The 15014-nt window shown below is 51.8% G+C and overlaps 1 protein-coding gene and 1 non-coding gene across 3 annotated transcripts in view; both read left to right on the forward strand.

Annotated features, from left to right (window-relative positions):
* Window positions 1-14775, forward strand: part of Prrc2a (proline rich coiled-coil 2A) — a 15399-nt gene extending 624 nt beyond the window's left edge. Inside the window, exons 2-31 of one of the 2 annotated variants that reach the window (XM_015487420.2) lie at window positions 1848-2022; window positions 2531-2708; window positions 3232-3331; window positions 3413-3485; window positions 3796-3939; window positions 4098-4249; window positions 4432-4511; window positions 4659-4801; window positions 5087-5177; window positions 5308-5524; window positions 6066-6528; window positions 6944-7134; window positions 7332-7629; window positions 8008-8218; window positions 8414-10264; window positions 10572-10840; window positions 11035-11165; window positions 11400-11529; window positions 11634-11719; window positions 11911-12144; window positions 12297-12437; window positions 12556-12627; window positions 12739-12906; window positions 13112-13197; window positions 13353-13563; window positions 13640-13738; window positions 13845-14057; window positions 14162-14256; window positions 14359-14449; window positions 14551-14775. In XM_015487420.2, the coding sequence (XP_015342906.1) occupies window positions 1911-2022; window positions 2531-2708; window positions 3232-3331; window positions 3413-3485; window positions 3796-3939; window positions 4098-4249; window positions 4432-4511; window positions 4659-4801; window positions 5087-5177; window positions 5308-5524; window positions 6066-6528; window positions 6944-7134; window positions 7332-7629; window positions 8008-8218; window positions 8414-10264; window positions 10572-10840; window positions 11035-11165; window positions 11400-11529; window positions 11634-11719; window positions 11911-12144; window positions 12297-12437; window positions 12556-12627; window positions 12739-12906; window positions 13112-13197; window positions 13353-13563; window positions 13640-13738; window positions 13845-14057; window positions 14162-14256; window positions 14359-14449; window positions 14551-14691 (6471 nt within the window). In that variant the 5' untranslated portion in view covers window positions 1848-1910 and the 3' untranslated portion in view covers window positions 14692-14775. The remainder of the gene's footprint in view (window positions 1-1847; window positions 2023-2530; window positions 2709-3231; window positions 3332-3412; window positions 3486-3795; window positions 3940-4097; window positions 4250-4431; window positions 4512-4658; window positions 4802-5086; window positions 5178-5307; window positions 5525-6065; window positions 6529-6943; window positions 7135-7331; window positions 7630-8007; window positions 8219-8413; window positions 10265-10571; window positions 10841-11034; window positions 11166-11399; window positions 11530-11633; window positions 11720-11910; window positions 12145-12296; window positions 12438-12555; window positions 12628-12738; window positions 12907-13111; window positions 13198-13352; window positions 13564-13639; window positions 13739-13844; window positions 14058-14161; window positions 14257-14358; window positions 14450-14550) is intronic. The other variant, XM_015487421.2, reaches the window with a different exon arrangement.
* On the forward strand, window positions 2205-2334 carry LOC125617560. The gene has a single exon (XR_007348598.1). It is a non-coding gene; the product is annotated as a small nucleolar RNA SNORA38 (small nucleolar RNA).
* Window positions 14776-15014: the final 239 nt, after the last annotated feature.

A 15014-nucleotide genomic window follows, 5' to 3' on the forward strand; every position in this document is an offset into this window, starting at 1 on the left:
CTGGGCGAGTCTAGCGCTGACGCCCTTTTTCCGGCGCGGGAGCGGAGGCGGCGGTGGCGACGACAGCGGCGGCGGGCCGGGGGGAGGAGAAGCTGCCATTAGCCGCCGCCATTTTGTCCTCCTGCTGCCGGGCCTGCCTGCCCCTCCCCCTCCGGTACCTCTACCCCAGTACCGGCACTTCCAGCCCTTTTCTCAGGGCCTGCAGCCTGCCCCAACCCACTCACCGCCCTGGCTTCAGAGACCGACCCCAGCTCTTGAGCCCGAAACACTGTACCCTCTACTGCTCTTCTGCTTCTTCACCCCCGTCTGTTAGCCCCCTCCCCGCCACCGCCGCCCTAGGTTGAGCCGCGCCCGACAGACCTCCTCTTGGAGGGTCTCTTTTCCATATTATGGGACCTCCCCCTCCCATTACCCGGTGCTCTGGTCCCCCTTAATTGGCCCCTTTGCGTCGAGTCACTCCCCCTCTAGAACCTTGCTTTTATCCAGCATCTGCCTTCTATATTCCTCAGTTTCTTCTCTGCTTTTTCATTTTTCGTAGACCTGTCCCCTTCTTTCTCCCCAACACCGTGTTTCTTTTTGGGTCGCTAGACACTATACCATTACTTTCTCCTCCGCATCCTTTCTCTGCCATTACTTCCATATATTATTTCCCACCTGTGTTTGTGTTAATATTTTTATTAGTTTTAGTCTGTTCTTTTTACATTTTTTTTCTTATTATTGATTTTCGCAGATTGGCTTCCTCCAGTACTACAGAGCAATAACCATTCTCTCATCTCTAGCCTGTCATAAAGTTCTCTCTCTCCCCGATTTTGGCTTTCATCCTGGGCCTATCTACTTTCTCCTCACCATCTCCCATCTTTTTCCTTTACACTGTTCCCACCCACTCTAGATGGAGTTTGGCCTACTTGGGGAGCAGGGGCTATTAAGGAAAGAAATGACTGCTGATGGACATTTTTGAGGATAGGAAAATGAAGTTGATTCTTGGCTTGGCGTTCTGGTTACTGTCCCATGTTACAGGGTGTTCTCAAAGTAGCTTCTTAGTGCTTTGGATTTTTCTCAGTTCTTTCACAGTGCTTTGGTTTACTCAGGTCTACACAGGGTAAGCCAAAGCCCACTAGTACTTTTTTGTGAAGGTAGAATTGTTCCCAGGAGCCAAGATGGGCTCAATTTTAGGAAAAGGTAGTGTTTCAAATAATTGGAGTTCTATAACATGAGAGATGTAGAGTCCAGGTTGTTCCATGAGAATCCTCTGGCACCAGCTCCCATTCTGGTGGAGCAAGCTCATAAAATCCTTAAACTCCCAGCATACCTTCCTACAAACGTTCCCAGATGGGACTTGAGATTGCTGGGAGTAGAACCTGGGGCACAGGGCCCTGGGGCATGATTTGGGAGCTGGTGTCTAATAAATTGGTGATCTAAAGTTTTCTTTCTTTCATGGTGGAGTTGTATGCCTCTTTCTGGTTTTCTTTGCCACTTGATTGTAGGTCTCTGAAATGATTTTGGTGGAGAAAAGGAATTATTACTTTTGGGAATAATAAAGAGGCTGCTGCCCTTTCTAGATTGGCACAAAGGGCAGAGCATTAATACTGGGAAGATAACTAGATTTTTATTTGATTTTTTTCCTTGGTAGAAGGTATCAGGAGAAAGAGAAAACATGGCATTAGCACTATGTGGGAAATAAGTATATTGTGGTTGCTTAAAAAGAATGTGGAATTTACATAGACTGGAGGAAAAGTCACTAAAGGGCCACATACCCGGGTCCCTAGTGAGAATGAAAGAGAGCATCTACATTTCTGTTACAGTCTATGAAAAGGGTAGAGTCTGAGACACTGGTATCTGGCCCACAGGCTCCGGCACGTTTTGGGGGAGGTGCCTGAAGAACCCAACGTACTCAATGAGCTTCCAGCGCAATGTCCGATCGCTCGGGGCCGACTGCCAAGGGGAAGGATGGAAAGAAGTATTCCTCGCTCAACCTGTTTGATACTTATAAGGGCAAGTCCTTAGAGATCCAGAAACCCACTGGTGAGGGTCCTACAAAGATGCTACTAATGGATGGAGGCTAGGCATGATTGGGGTATACATTTTAGAGCTCTTTGAAGGGGAATGGGTATAGTAGAGTAAAAGACCAGAGGAACACACTGGAAATCTCCCAGTTTTACCTTGAGTCCTGTAGAGGGTGTTGAGTTCTGGGTTAACACCAGTTACCCTCCTACAAAGGCGTGTCTTTGGTTCCCTGTCTTTGGACACGTAAGAACTGGAGGAAAAGAATTGTGGATTTGGGGAAGTCTGGGGCCAGCTTGCTCCTCGCGGGCTCAGATCAGTCATCCCACATAGAGACAATAAATGTAATATATCTCAACGTTTCCAAGAGGCATTTTGGAGATTTTTATCAAGGGAAGGGATAGCTTCTGAGAGAAACTTGGAGTACGTAGGAAACAGGCTGTTCAGGAAGTCTGAATAGAATCAGGTTGGGATGCTGTCAGATCTCCCATGTGAGATGTTTTTCACCCTCTCTCCACCTTTTCTTCAGTTGCCCCTCGCCATGGCCTGCAGAGTCTCGGGAAAGTTGCCATTGCCCGGCGTATGCCACCCCCAGCCAACCTTCCAAGCCTGAAAGCCGAGAACAAAGGCAATGACCCCAATGTCTCACTAGTGCCGAAAGACGGAACAGGATGGGCAAGCAAACAGGAGCAGTCCGACCCCAAGAGGTAGACAGAGGTTTGGGGGACCAAAGAGTGATGAGTATCTTAACTTTGAACTTAAAAGTGGATTGCGGTTTGGTTTGGTATAGTCCAGTCCCATGATAACCAGAAAAAAAAAAATGAAGGAGTCACCTTTTGAACCTATTCTGGGTTTCTGATTAGATACTAAGAAATGACACCGCGCGTGGTGGTGCAGGCCTGTAATCCCAGTGATGAGTTCAAAGCCAGCTTCAGCAACTTAGTAAGACCCTATCTCTAAATAGAATATAAAAAGGGGCTGGAGATGTGGTTAAGTGCTCTTGAGTTCAATCCCTTGTACCAAAAAAAAATAAAAAATGGTACTGTAAGCTCTTTGTTAGAGAAAAGAAACAGCTAACAGCCTATACAGGGTGGCAAAATTAATGGTAGTTTGTCCTAATATTTCTAAGTAATAGTATTGGACCTAGAGTCTATCCTTACTTTCTACTAATTGGAGAAGTTGGAGAGGCATCTTGGGGTTTTGGGTAACCTTTTTCTATTATCCCTTCAGTTCCGATGCCTCAACCGCTCAGCCGCCGGAATCGCAGCCACTGCCGGCTTCACAGACGCCTGCCTCCACCCAGCCGAAACGACCCCCAACAGTCCCCGAGGTATCTGGAGAACTAGAGGTGTTGGGAGGGAAATGGTTTCTATCTCCCCCAACCCATGTCATCATTTATCTTTTTTCTTAGAACACTCCTTTGGTTCCAAGCGGGGTAAAGTCCTGGGCACAAGCCAGTGTCACCCATGGAGCACATGGAGATGGTGAGTACAGAACTGTCAGGGAACTGTGTCTGAGCATCACAGGAGGCAGGCGCCCTTGACTGTGCCTTAAGTGTCCTGGGTCCTCTCGCTGAGTCTCAGTCCCTTGTATTCAGTTTCATGGGGCACATGAGGAAGTTTTAAATCTATCTTCTATGTGGGGGTAGTAGGGTTCTAGGACCTTCTTGGGGAATGATCAGCTATTTCAAAGAAGTGAATTTGAAGGCAGGAACCTCTTAGAACCCTTTACTTTTATGGTGCATGCATCTTTAACAAATGTATCTGTCTTTTATCTGCGCCTTCACCCCAACAGGTGGAAGGGCATCAAGCCTACTGTCGCGATTCTCTCGAGAGGAATTTCCGACCCTGCAGGCGGCTGGCGACCAGGACAAGGCTGCCAAGGAAAGGGAGTCTGCCGAACAGTCGTCTGGGCCAGGACCAAGCCTCCGCCCCCAAAGTGAGTGACTGCATAGTGGGAGTAAGTGGTTCCCTTCAGCCACAACATTGTTTATACTATCTCTGAGCTAAGTGACGGCTTATTCACCTTCCTCCCCATCATTTTCACTTTCCTTGGAATATAAACATGTCTTTTCTCCACCTTTGTCCAAAATGTAGATTCTACAACTTGGAGGGACGGAGGTGGGCGTGGCCCTGATGAGCTGGAGGGCCCGGACTCCAAACTTCATCATGGTCATGATCCCCGAGGGGGGCTACAGCCTTCAGGCCCACCCCAGTTCCCTCCCTACCGCGGAATGATGCCGCCCTTTGTGAGTCTGGATTTTTTGTTTTGGTTGCACTGAAAGCTAGTGTGTTAGGAATAAGGACTTGACCTTTGGAGGATGCAGTTACAAAGCAGGCAGCCAAACAGAGGGTGGGTGGACAATAGCAGGTTTAAAGGACTGGCAGTCTATTTGTCCCTCTTGTCAGCTACTGTTGGGTCCTTTTGCAGATGTATCCCCCATACCTTCCGTTCCCTCCACCCTATGGACCCCAGGGGCCTTATCGATACCCTACTCCTGATGGGCCCAGGTAAGGAATCCCGGTCTGAGTTTGTGGTTGGGGGAAGGGGAAACCTCTGGGAAAAAGATATGGTTTTTTAGCTAGGAGATATAGTCTTGTGTGTGGTTTTATAACACATCATCTTTTATCTTGTCCCATTTTTCTTTCAACACACAGCCGTTTCCCCCGTGTGGCGGGCCCCCGGGGCTCAGGGCCACCAATGCGCCTTGTAGAGCCTGTGGGTCGGCCTTCTATTCTTAAAGAGGATAATCTCAAAGAATTTGACCAGTTGGACCAGGAAAATGATGATGGTTGGGCAGGTGAGTGAATATGAACAGTTAACTATTGGATCCTAAAAGGGGTATCGTGGGAGAACAGACATTGAATAGTAGAGAAAATATATGGAGAAAAACCAGGTCTTGGCAAAGTACAGAGAGCAGTGACAGTGACAAGACTTATAGTTGATGAACATAAACCTCAGAGGGAGGGGCCAGTATTGATAATGTGTCTCATCATGTATTTCAGACCACTTCCTGTGTCCTAGGAACACATCTGAGATTGAAGAGCAGGACACTTGGATTACTACTCTTTATTTTTCTCTTCAGGGGCCCATGAGGAGGTTGACTACACTGAAAAGCTCAAGTTCAGTGATGAGGAAGATGGGCGAGACTCTGATGAGGAGGGAGCTGAGGGCCAGTGAGTTAGGACTATCAGGGGAAAGGAGGGAGCTCAATTTTTTTTTTTTTTTCTTTTTCTACAACTCATGGTAATACAGTCTCAGAGGAGTTGATTTGCAGCTGAATTTAATTTCATGTTCTGCTCACAGCAAAGATTCCCAATCAGCTGCTGGTGAGGAACAGCCTCCTGAAGCAGATGGCAAAAAGGGCACCTCCTCTGGCAGCGAACCGCCCCCTCTCAAGACCGCCTGGGCAGAGACCTCTCGGCCTCCAGAGACAGAGCCAGGGCCTCCTGCCCCAAAGCCTCCCCCACCCCCACCTCACCGGGGCCCCACCGGGAACTGGGGCCCCCCTGGGGACTACCCAGTGAGTGTCTACAATGAGGGTTGAGAAGGGTTAAATTGTGGGAGGTATCAGCTGAGTAATTGAAGCAGTGATAATGGAGGAAACGGAAGGGAAGTCTGAAAAAGGACTCTGTGAAGTTGAGGGTAATGGAGAATCTCTGGAAAGCTTGAGAACATCCTGGGGAGTCTGGGAGAAAAATTGGGCTGCTAGTAAGGAAAAACAAGACCCCTGAGTGCTTAGGTCTCCAAAGAAGAAAAGGAATGAAAAAAAAAAAAGGTGATTAGATTTGTTTCCACCCACAAAGGCCATTGACCCCCGAGGCCTGACACTGGCATCCTTTAATTGATTGTTTTGCTAAAGAGATGATAGAAAGGGCTGGGGATGTGGCTCAAGTGGTAGTGTGCTCACCTAGTATGCATGAGGTGCTGGGTTCAATTGTTGGCACCACATAAAAATAGATATTGTGTCCATCTAAAACTAAAAAATAAATATTAAAAAAAAAAGAGATGATAGAAAGCCTAATGACTGACACCCCTGGCCTGCTGGGTCTGCCCATTGACAGGATCGTGGGGGTCCTCCCTGCAAACCCCCAGCACCTGAAGATGAGGATGAGGCATGGCGGCAGCGGCGAAAGCAGTCTTCATCTGAAATCTCCCTGGCAGTGGAGCGGGCCCGCCGTAGGCGAGAAGAGGAAGAGCGGCGCATGCAGGAAGAGCGCCGGGCAGCCTGTGCTGAGAAGCTCAAGCGACTGGATGAAAAGTTTGGGGCACCTGACAAACGGCTCAAAGCAGAGCCTGCTGCCCCACCTGCCCCAGCTCCACCACCTGCAGGACCCAAAGAACTCCCTGCAAGTCCAGCTCCACCGCCGGCACCAGCCACAACACCAGAGAAAGAACCTGAAGAGCCAGCACAGGCCCCTCCTGCTCAGTCCACCCCCAGTCCAGGTGTGGTTCCAGTTCCCACTCTAGTGAGTGGTGGTGGCACTACCAGTAGCACCAGCAGTGGCAGCTTTGAAGCCAGCCCAGGTATGGAAAAGAGGATAGGTACTGCTAAGATCTTAAGGGTGCAGGGTAGTAGGGATGGAAGTGAAGTAGAAGTTATTCGTTTTGGTTTGTTTGTCTATGAGTGGTGGGGGGAAGTCCCATCATTTGCTCATCTATGAAAGGGAAAGCTCTAAAACTGCTTCTGTAAACCTAGAGTGGAGCAAGATTGAAGAAAGTTGTTTGGGTGATTTCATAGGCCATTAATAGCAGCAGTAGTGGCTCTTGAGGCCATAGTTTGTTTTTATGGGTTTTACATGGGATGGGCTTCAATACAGTGGGATTCGGTTGAATACCTCAGTCTCTGGAGAGAGCAAGCTACATGAGTTGGCTGGAATTTCTGATCTTTTCTTGGACTGTCCTATTGCACTAGGTTACTCTGTTCTTTTCTCCAATGCAGTGGAACCACAACTGCCTTCAAAAGAGGGTCCTGAACCACCAGAAGAGATTCCTCCACCTACCACACCCCCAGCCCCAAAGGTGGAACCCAAGGGTGATGGGGTGGGTCCTGCCCGACAGCCCCCCAGCCAGGGCTTGGGCTACCCCAAGTATCAGAAGTCATTGCCTCCTCGTTTCCAGCGGCAACAGCAGGTGAGATCAAGTTGTTTTTGCTAATTTTATCCATAAGTTGTCTTCTGGGTTCTTTGCCTTTGTTTGGGTCTCCTGTGTGACAGTTTCCATCTACTCCAGGTTTTTGTCAAACTTGTGCATTAACTTTTTTCTCTGTTGCTCCCTTCGTGTGGGGGCTTTATAACCTCTTCCATCCCATCTTTTTTGTTCTTCCTCAGGAGCAGCTCCTGAAGCAGCAACAGCAGCAGCAATGGCAGCAGCATCAACAGGGGTCTGCCCCTCCTGCCCCAGTGCCCCCATCACCACCACAGCCTGTGACCCTGGGGGCTGTGCCAGCTCCGCAGGCTCCACCACCACCCCCCAAGGCCCTGTACCCAGGTGCTCTGGGCCGGCCCCCACCCATGCCCCCAATGAACTTTGATCCTCGCTGGATGATGATTCCTCCTTATGTGGACCCTCGGCTCCTTCAGGGCCGGCCCCCACTGGACTTCTACCCTCCTGGTGTGCATCCTTCTGGTAAGGGGCCTTTGGAGAGGTGGTAAAACCCCTCAGTCCTAGGAAGTGTGGATATCAATGTCTCAATTTGTTGTGACTGGAATTACAAGTAGGGGTGAGGGGAGTGCTTAGTGGCAGAGATAGTTCTGTGTGAGAGTGGACTTAGGGAAGAAACAAACGTTGGGCCTTATTTGGCAAGGCTTTATTAGGGGGTTTGGTTCTTTCATATGACAACTGAGTGATTGTTCCTATTTCACAAGAATAGGCAAGGCACAGATTTGCTGGTATGAAAGATGAAAGGTGCTGACTTAACAGAGAAGACTAGATCCGGGAGGTGGTTTTGAAGCGCTGGAAGTCCAGATGACACGAAATGATTTTGTTCTTTTTTTGTTTCCTCAGGCCTAGTTCCCCGAGAGCGCTCAGATAGCGGGGGTTCTAGCTCAGAGCCGTTTGAACGTCATGCAGCCCCCCTCTTACGGGAACGGGGCACCCCACCAGTGGATCCAAAGTTGGCCTGGGTAGGAGATGTCTTCACCACCACACCCACTGACCCTCGCCCGCTTACTTCACCTCTGCGCCAGGCTGCAGATGAGGAAGACAAGGGGTTGAGGTGAGTCTTGTTAATGAGGAATGAGTTAGTTCCTAGTTAAAGGGCCTGGGTCTAGGGAAAAGGTAACTGTGGATTATTGGTGAGATGATGAACATAAAGGGAATATTTAGCTCATATTAAGGTGTTCTCTTTCCCCACCCAATTCTTGTTTTCCTCATCCTGAGATACTTCATTCTTTTTCTGTCTCCCTTTTAGGAGCGAGACTCCTCCAATACCTCCTCCACCACCTTATCTGGCCAGTTATCCAGGCTTTCCTGAGAATGGAGCCCCTGGGCCCCCAATTTCTCGTTTCCCTCTGGAGGAGCCAACTCCCCCAGGGCCCCACCCACTCCCCTGGCCCCCAGGCAATGATGAAGCTGCCAAGATACAAGCTCCACCACCCAAGAAGGAACCCCCCAAGGAGGAGACTCCACAGCTGACAGGGCCGGAAGGTCGAAAGCCTGCCCGTGGAGTTGGAGGGGGAGGCCAAGGCCCCCCACCACCACGCAGAGAGAGTCGTACCGAGACCCGCTGGGGCCCTCGCCCAGGTAGCAGTCGTCGAGGAATCCCTCCAGAGGATCCAGGGGCCCCTCCCCGCCGGGCTGGGCCTATAAAGAAACCACCACCACCTGCGAAAGTGGAAGAGCTGCCTCCTAAATCCCTGGAACAGGGGGATGACTCCTCCAAACCCCCAAAGCCAGACCCAGTCAAGACAGCTAAGGGGAAAATGGTCCCCAAGGAGACCCCACCCAGTGGGAATCTTTCCCCTGCACCAAGGCTTCGGAGGGATTATTCATATGAGAGAGTGGGTCCTACCTCTTGCCGGGGTCGGGGCCGAGGCGAGTATTTTGCCAGAGGGAGGGGTTTTCGGGGGACCTATGGGGGACGGGGACGGGGAGCCCGAAGCCGAGAGTTCCGCAGTTACCGCGAGTTTCGTGGAGATGATGGGCGTGGAGCTGGGACTGGAGGACCAAACCACCCTGCTGCTCCCCGAGGCCGCACTGCTAGTGAGACACGAAGTGAGGGTTCAGAATATGAAGAAATTCCTAAGCGGCGCCGGCAGCGTGGCTCAGAAACAGGCAGTGAGACCCATGAGAGTGATTTGGCTCCCTCAGACAAAGAGGCTCCACCACCTAAGGAGGGAGTACTCACCCAGGTCCCTCTCGCTCACCCACCACCAGGAGCTCCCCCTTCACCTGCCCCTGCCCGTTTTTCCACTGCCCGAGGTGGACGTGTTTTCACTCCAAGAGGGGTGCCCTCACGGCGTGGCCGAGGGGGAGGGCGGCCCCCTCCTCCTGTTTGCCCAGGCTGGAGCCCTCCATCCAAGTCCTTGGTTCCAAAGAAACCTCCAACAGGTCCTTTACCTCCGAGTAAGGAGCCTTTGAAAGAGAAGCTGATTCCAGGACCTCTGTCTCCCATGGCCCGGGGAGGCAACAGTGGAGTAGGCAACATGGGTATAGGTGTGGAAGATGGGGAACGACCCCGAAGGAGGAGGCATGGAAGGGCTCAGCAGCAGGACAAACCACCTCGGTTCCGGAGGCTGAAACAGGAACGAGAGAATGCTGCCAGAGGGGCTGAGGGCAAGCCCTCTTCCCTAGCCCTTCCAGCCTCCACTCCTGGACCTGAGGAAGCCTTGGCAACAGTCACAGTGCCCCCTCCACCTCGTCGGGCAGCGGCCAAGTCTCCTGATCTGTCAAACCAGAACTCAGACCAAGCCAATGAGGAATGGGAGACTGCATCAGAGAGCAGTGACTTTGCTAGTGAGCGTCGTGGTGACAAGGAGGCTCCCCCACCAGCAATTCTGACCCCCAAAGCTGTGGGAACTCCTGGGGGTGGTACTGGTGGGGCTGGACCAGGCATTTCAACCATGTCCCGTGGAGATCTGAGCCAGAGGGCCAAGGATTTGAGCAAGCGGAGCTTCTCAAGTCAGAGGCCAGGAATGGATCGGCAGAACCGCCGCCCAGGCCCCGGGGGCAAGAGTGGAAGTGGAAGCAGTGGAGGTCCAGGGGGAAGGACCGGCCCAGGACGAGGGGACAAGAGGAGCTGGCCCTCTCCCAAAAACCGAAGGTGTGTACAGGTTGGAGTTTATTCTTAAGGTGGAAAAAAGTGGGAGAAAGCCCCGGGGGAAGGTGAGGATAGGTACAGGCACATGGACTCAAATTAGAAAAGCATTAGGGTTCCATGGTCAACTAAGGTGCCTGATTACTAGTACTCCACATCTTGTTTCTTGCTTTTAACTACACAGATCCAAACATGAAAAATCCTTAGAGGGGCATAACAAAAGGACAAGTTTTAATGGGAAAAAGTTGAAAAATAGAAGTGTATAGAAAAACAGTTTAGTGAACCTTGGGAACTAATGCTCTTTTCTCTTCAGCCGTCCTCCAGAGGAGCGTCCTCCAGGACTCCCCCTGCCTCCCCCACCCCCTAGCAGTTCGGCTGTCTTCCGCCTGGACCAAGTTATCCACAGCAACCCTGCTGGCATCCAACAGGCTCTGGCCCAGCTTAGCAGCCGCCAAGGAAACATAACAGCACCAGGGGGGCACCCAAGGCCTAAACCTGGGCCTCCCCAAGCCCTTCAGGGCTCCTCCCCTCGGCCCCCAACCCAATATGACCCCCAGAGGGCCACCAACAGTGTCAGTTCTGGTAAGCTGGAGAGGGTACTGGGTGGGAATGTTTCTATCCCCAGAGAAGGTCAGGTGCTGAAGTGGGAAGAGCGGCCTGGGGGCCCTGCTGCTGGGTGTCTTCGTTGAGCAAGGGTGGAAGGATTGGGGGGAACAGTAGGGAGCTAGGGTCAGTGATAGTGAGGCAGATGCTGACAGTTTTCCCCTTTTCCCCAGACCCCCACTTCGAGGAGCCAGGGCCGATGGTGAGGGGGGTGGGCGGGACTCCCCGGGACTCTGCCGGGGTTAATCCCTTCCCCCCCAAACGGCGGGAGCGACCTCCCCGAAAACTGGAGCTGCTGCAGGAGGTGAGGGATGGGGCTGGAGATTGGGCTTTGCTGCACTTTCACTTTGAAGGTTCTTGGTTATATTTCTCCACTCTTTGCTATTCCCATATTCTTACTCAAAATTCTCACTAGTAGTTACTGTTTGTTTCCTGTGTGTCTTCATTGTTGCCCCAATGCCTCACTCTGTCCTGGCTTCCTATATTCCCCAGTTCCTACCCAATTCGTGTTTTGCTTCTGGCCTCTCTCCACCTTTAGGAATCTCTGCCAGCTTCTCATACCTCTGGAATCCTGCCCTCAAAGCCTGAGGTCCCGGGCCCTCAGGGAGAATCCAGAGATGCAGGCACAGAGGCCCTGACCCCCCACATCTGGGATCGTTTACATACTGGTGAGTGAAGCTGAATGAAGGAAGGAGCTGGTAAAGTAGTGAGAGTGAGGTGGCTTTGGAACTGTCTTCTCACTGCCTGCATCCTGGTTGGTGCTCTCCTCCAGCCACCAGCCGAAAGAGTTACCGGCCCGGCTCCATGGAGCCCTGGATGGAGCCCCTGAGTCCATTTGAGGATGTGGCTGGCACAGAGGTGTGTGAGGATGGGAGGGAGTTGTTGAGTTGGGATCTTGTCTGAATATTGGCCGTATTTCCCCCACCTGTTCTGGGTCAAGTCTGGGGCTGTTCTCACATGGTATCTCCTTAAATTTGTATGTGTGCATCAGTCAGGTATCGGGATGCTCTTTACCTTGATTTAACTAGCTCCTTCTCCGCTCCTCTCAGATGAGTCAGTCTGACAGTGGGGTGGACCTGAGTGGGGATTCTCAGGTGTCATCAGGTCCCTGCAGCCAGCGAAGTTCCCCTGATGGAGGACTCAAGGGGGCAGCAGAGGGACCCCCCAAGCGGCCTGGAGGCCCCTCACCCCTGAATGCTGTTCCTGGTGAGGGTCCACCTGGCTCTGAACCCTCTGAACCTCCTAGGAGACGGCCACCTGCCCCCCATGATGGAGACAGAAAGGTAAAAGACCAAAGGAAAGGATAAGAATGTTTCAAGTAATCTTTGGCTTTCCCTTTATCTGTTCCGTCCCTCTTTCTGGGTGTTCTGGGAATTCCCTGATTTGGGTTCCCTTTCCTCCCTATACCTTCACTTTACTATGTTCTGCAACTCAGGAGCTGCCCAGGGAGCAGCCTCTGCCCCCTGGCCCCATAGGCACAGAACGAACACAGCGTACGGACCGAGGCCCAGAGCCTGGCCCCCTCCGGCCATCCCATCGACCTGGCCAAGCAGTCCAGTTTGGAACTAGTGACAAGGTGTGTGTGAACTAGACCCTGGGAATCTTCCTATGTTGGAAGGAGAGAGGAGGGGCTAGAGACAGGACATGGAAAACATGTCTGAATCACAGGATGTTCTCCTGCCTTATTATCACAGGACTCGGACCTGCGCCTAGTGGTAGGAGATAGTTTAAAAGCAGAGAAGGAGCTAACAGCATCAGTTGCCGAGGTAGGTGGAGAATTCAGTAGGAAGACCCAACATTTCTGGTGAAAATTTCTGAGAGTGACCTGGGTGTCCAGGACATCGGGCATTCTTCTTGACAAGTTTTCTCCTGCCCAGGCCATTCCGATATCCAGAGACTGGGAGCTACTCCCCAGTGCTTCTGCCTCAGCTGAGCCACAATCCAAGAGCCTGGGTTCTGGGCACTGTGGCCCAGAGCCTAGTTCCTCAGGCCAGCGCCTATATCCTGAGGTCTTCTATGGCAGCCCTGGGCCTCCCAGTTCCCAGGTAAGCCCCAATTTTCATCCTGTGTGCCCTTGAAAGAATCTTCTCTGCCTGTTGTTTCTTCTAATCAGACCTAATTTGTGTAATTGTAAAACACTATTTCCTTGTTATTCTATTTCTCTCCTTTTTAAGCTGCTGCAGTCGGGGGATGGGTTAGCTTTCTTGACCAGATATAAATGGAGCAATTTCAAACCTGCCTTTTCTCTAGCAGGTCTCTGGGGGAGCCATGGACTCTCAGTTACATCCCAATAATGGAGGCTTCCGCCCTGGGACACCCTCACTTCACCCTTACAGGTAAGACCTGTGGACCTCAGAATAAAGTTGAGATAGATTTCAGGGAAGAGAAGATGTAGTTTTGGGTTCTAGAGGTTTTCTGGATTTAGGCATTGCTGAGATTAAGAGTAAATAACTGGCTTCTTAACACCATTCCTTCCCTGATGTCTTTTCAGGTCACAGCCCCTATACCTACCCCCAGGCCCAGCTCCTCCCTCGGCCCTGCTCTCTGGGGTAGCACTCAAGGGCCAGTTTCTGGATTTCTCAGCACTGCAAGCAACAGAACTGGGGAAGTTGCCAGCTGGAGGAGTTCTCTACCCTCCACCTTCCTTTCTTTACTCTCCAGCTTTCTGCCCCAGCCCTTTGCCTGACCCACCTTTGCTTCAGGTAAGAGGTGGGCAGGTGCTAGGGGTGGGGGGGAATGTTTAGGGGAGTTGACATACTTCTCCCCGTTCCCTAACAGGTACGCCAGGACCTGCCATCCCCTTCGGATTTTTATTCTGCTCCTCTGCAGCCTGGTGGCCAAAGTGGCTTCCTTCCTTCAGGGGCCCCTGCACAGCAGGTACCTTTTATCTTCCCACTCCCCCTTTATTCTCTATCTAGTCACTAGCTTTATTTTCCAAAATGACTTCCTGACTCAACGTACACACTTGGCTTTTTTGTTACAGATGCTTCTACCCATGGTAGATTCACAGCTGCCTGTGGTGAATTTTGGCTCCCTGCCGCCAGCACCACCTCCTGCCCCACCCCCACTTTCCCTGTTACCTGTGGGCCCCGCTCTGCAGCCTCCCAGCCTGGCTGTGCGGCCCCCACCTGCTCCTGCTACTCGGGTGCTGCCTTCACCTGCCAGGCCCTTCCCCCCTAGCTTGGGGCGAGCAGAGGTAAAGTATAGCAAGTGAGGCACTCCAAGTTTAGGGACAGGGATTCTCTCTGTCTTAAGATGAATGGGTTGATGGGCGGAGGCTCAGGAATTCTTTACCTTCAGCTTCATCCAGTGGAACTAAAGCCCTTCCAGGATTATCGGAAATTAAGCAGCAGCCTTGGGGGACCTGGCTCATCTCGTACTCCCCCATCTGGAAGGTAATCACAAATTGGAATGCAGATTCCCTATCTCCAAGGATTTGTCTTTCTTTGGAGTTGGGGAAAGTCCTAAACTTACCTTAAACACGCTTCCTCCCTCAGGTCCTTTCCTGGTCTCAATTCCCGTCTCAAGGCCCCACCTTCCACCTACAGCGGAGTGTTCCGCACCCAGCGCATCGACCTCTACCAGCAGGTGAAGAAACTCTTGTGGCCTCCGGTCTAAATTCAAGAGTTGCCACCTGAGTTCCTGACCTAATAATTTGATTTACTCTTCCATAACCACCTGTCCCTTAGGCCTCCCCACCGGATGCCCTGCGCTGGATGCCGAAGCCTTGGGAGCGGACAGGGCCACCTTCTCGAGAAGGGTCTTCCAGAAGGGCAGAAGAGCCTGGGTCCCGAGGGGACAAGGAGCCTGAATTGCCCCCACCCCGCTGAGGGAGTTCCTCTTGCCCCCACCCCACCCCCCGGGGCTTGTATATAGATTATAAATATATAATGGGAAGGGATGGGTGGGGAGGGGTTGGTGGGCTGGGAGCCTCGCNATTCATATGAGAGAGTGGGTCCTACCTCTTGCCGGGGTCGGGGCCGAGGCGAGTATTTTGCCAGAGGGAGGGGTTGTGGGGCTGGAGCCTCGCTTCCCCTCCTCCCCCTTCCCCTGGTCCCCTATCCCTGGGGCCGTTTGTTAAAAAAGAATAATAAAATGATTTAAAAAATATATTTCCAAGTGACTCGGGGGATGGGTATGTTTGATTATAATA

The sequence above is a fragment of the Marmota marmota genome, unplaced genomic scaffold (assembly GCF_001458135.2).
Source record: "Marmota marmota marmota unplaced genomic scaffold, marMar, whole genome shotgun sequence".
In the NCBI taxonomy this organism is placed as follows: Eukaryota; Metazoa; Chordata; class Mammalia; order Rodentia; family Sciuridae; genus Marmota; species Marmota marmota.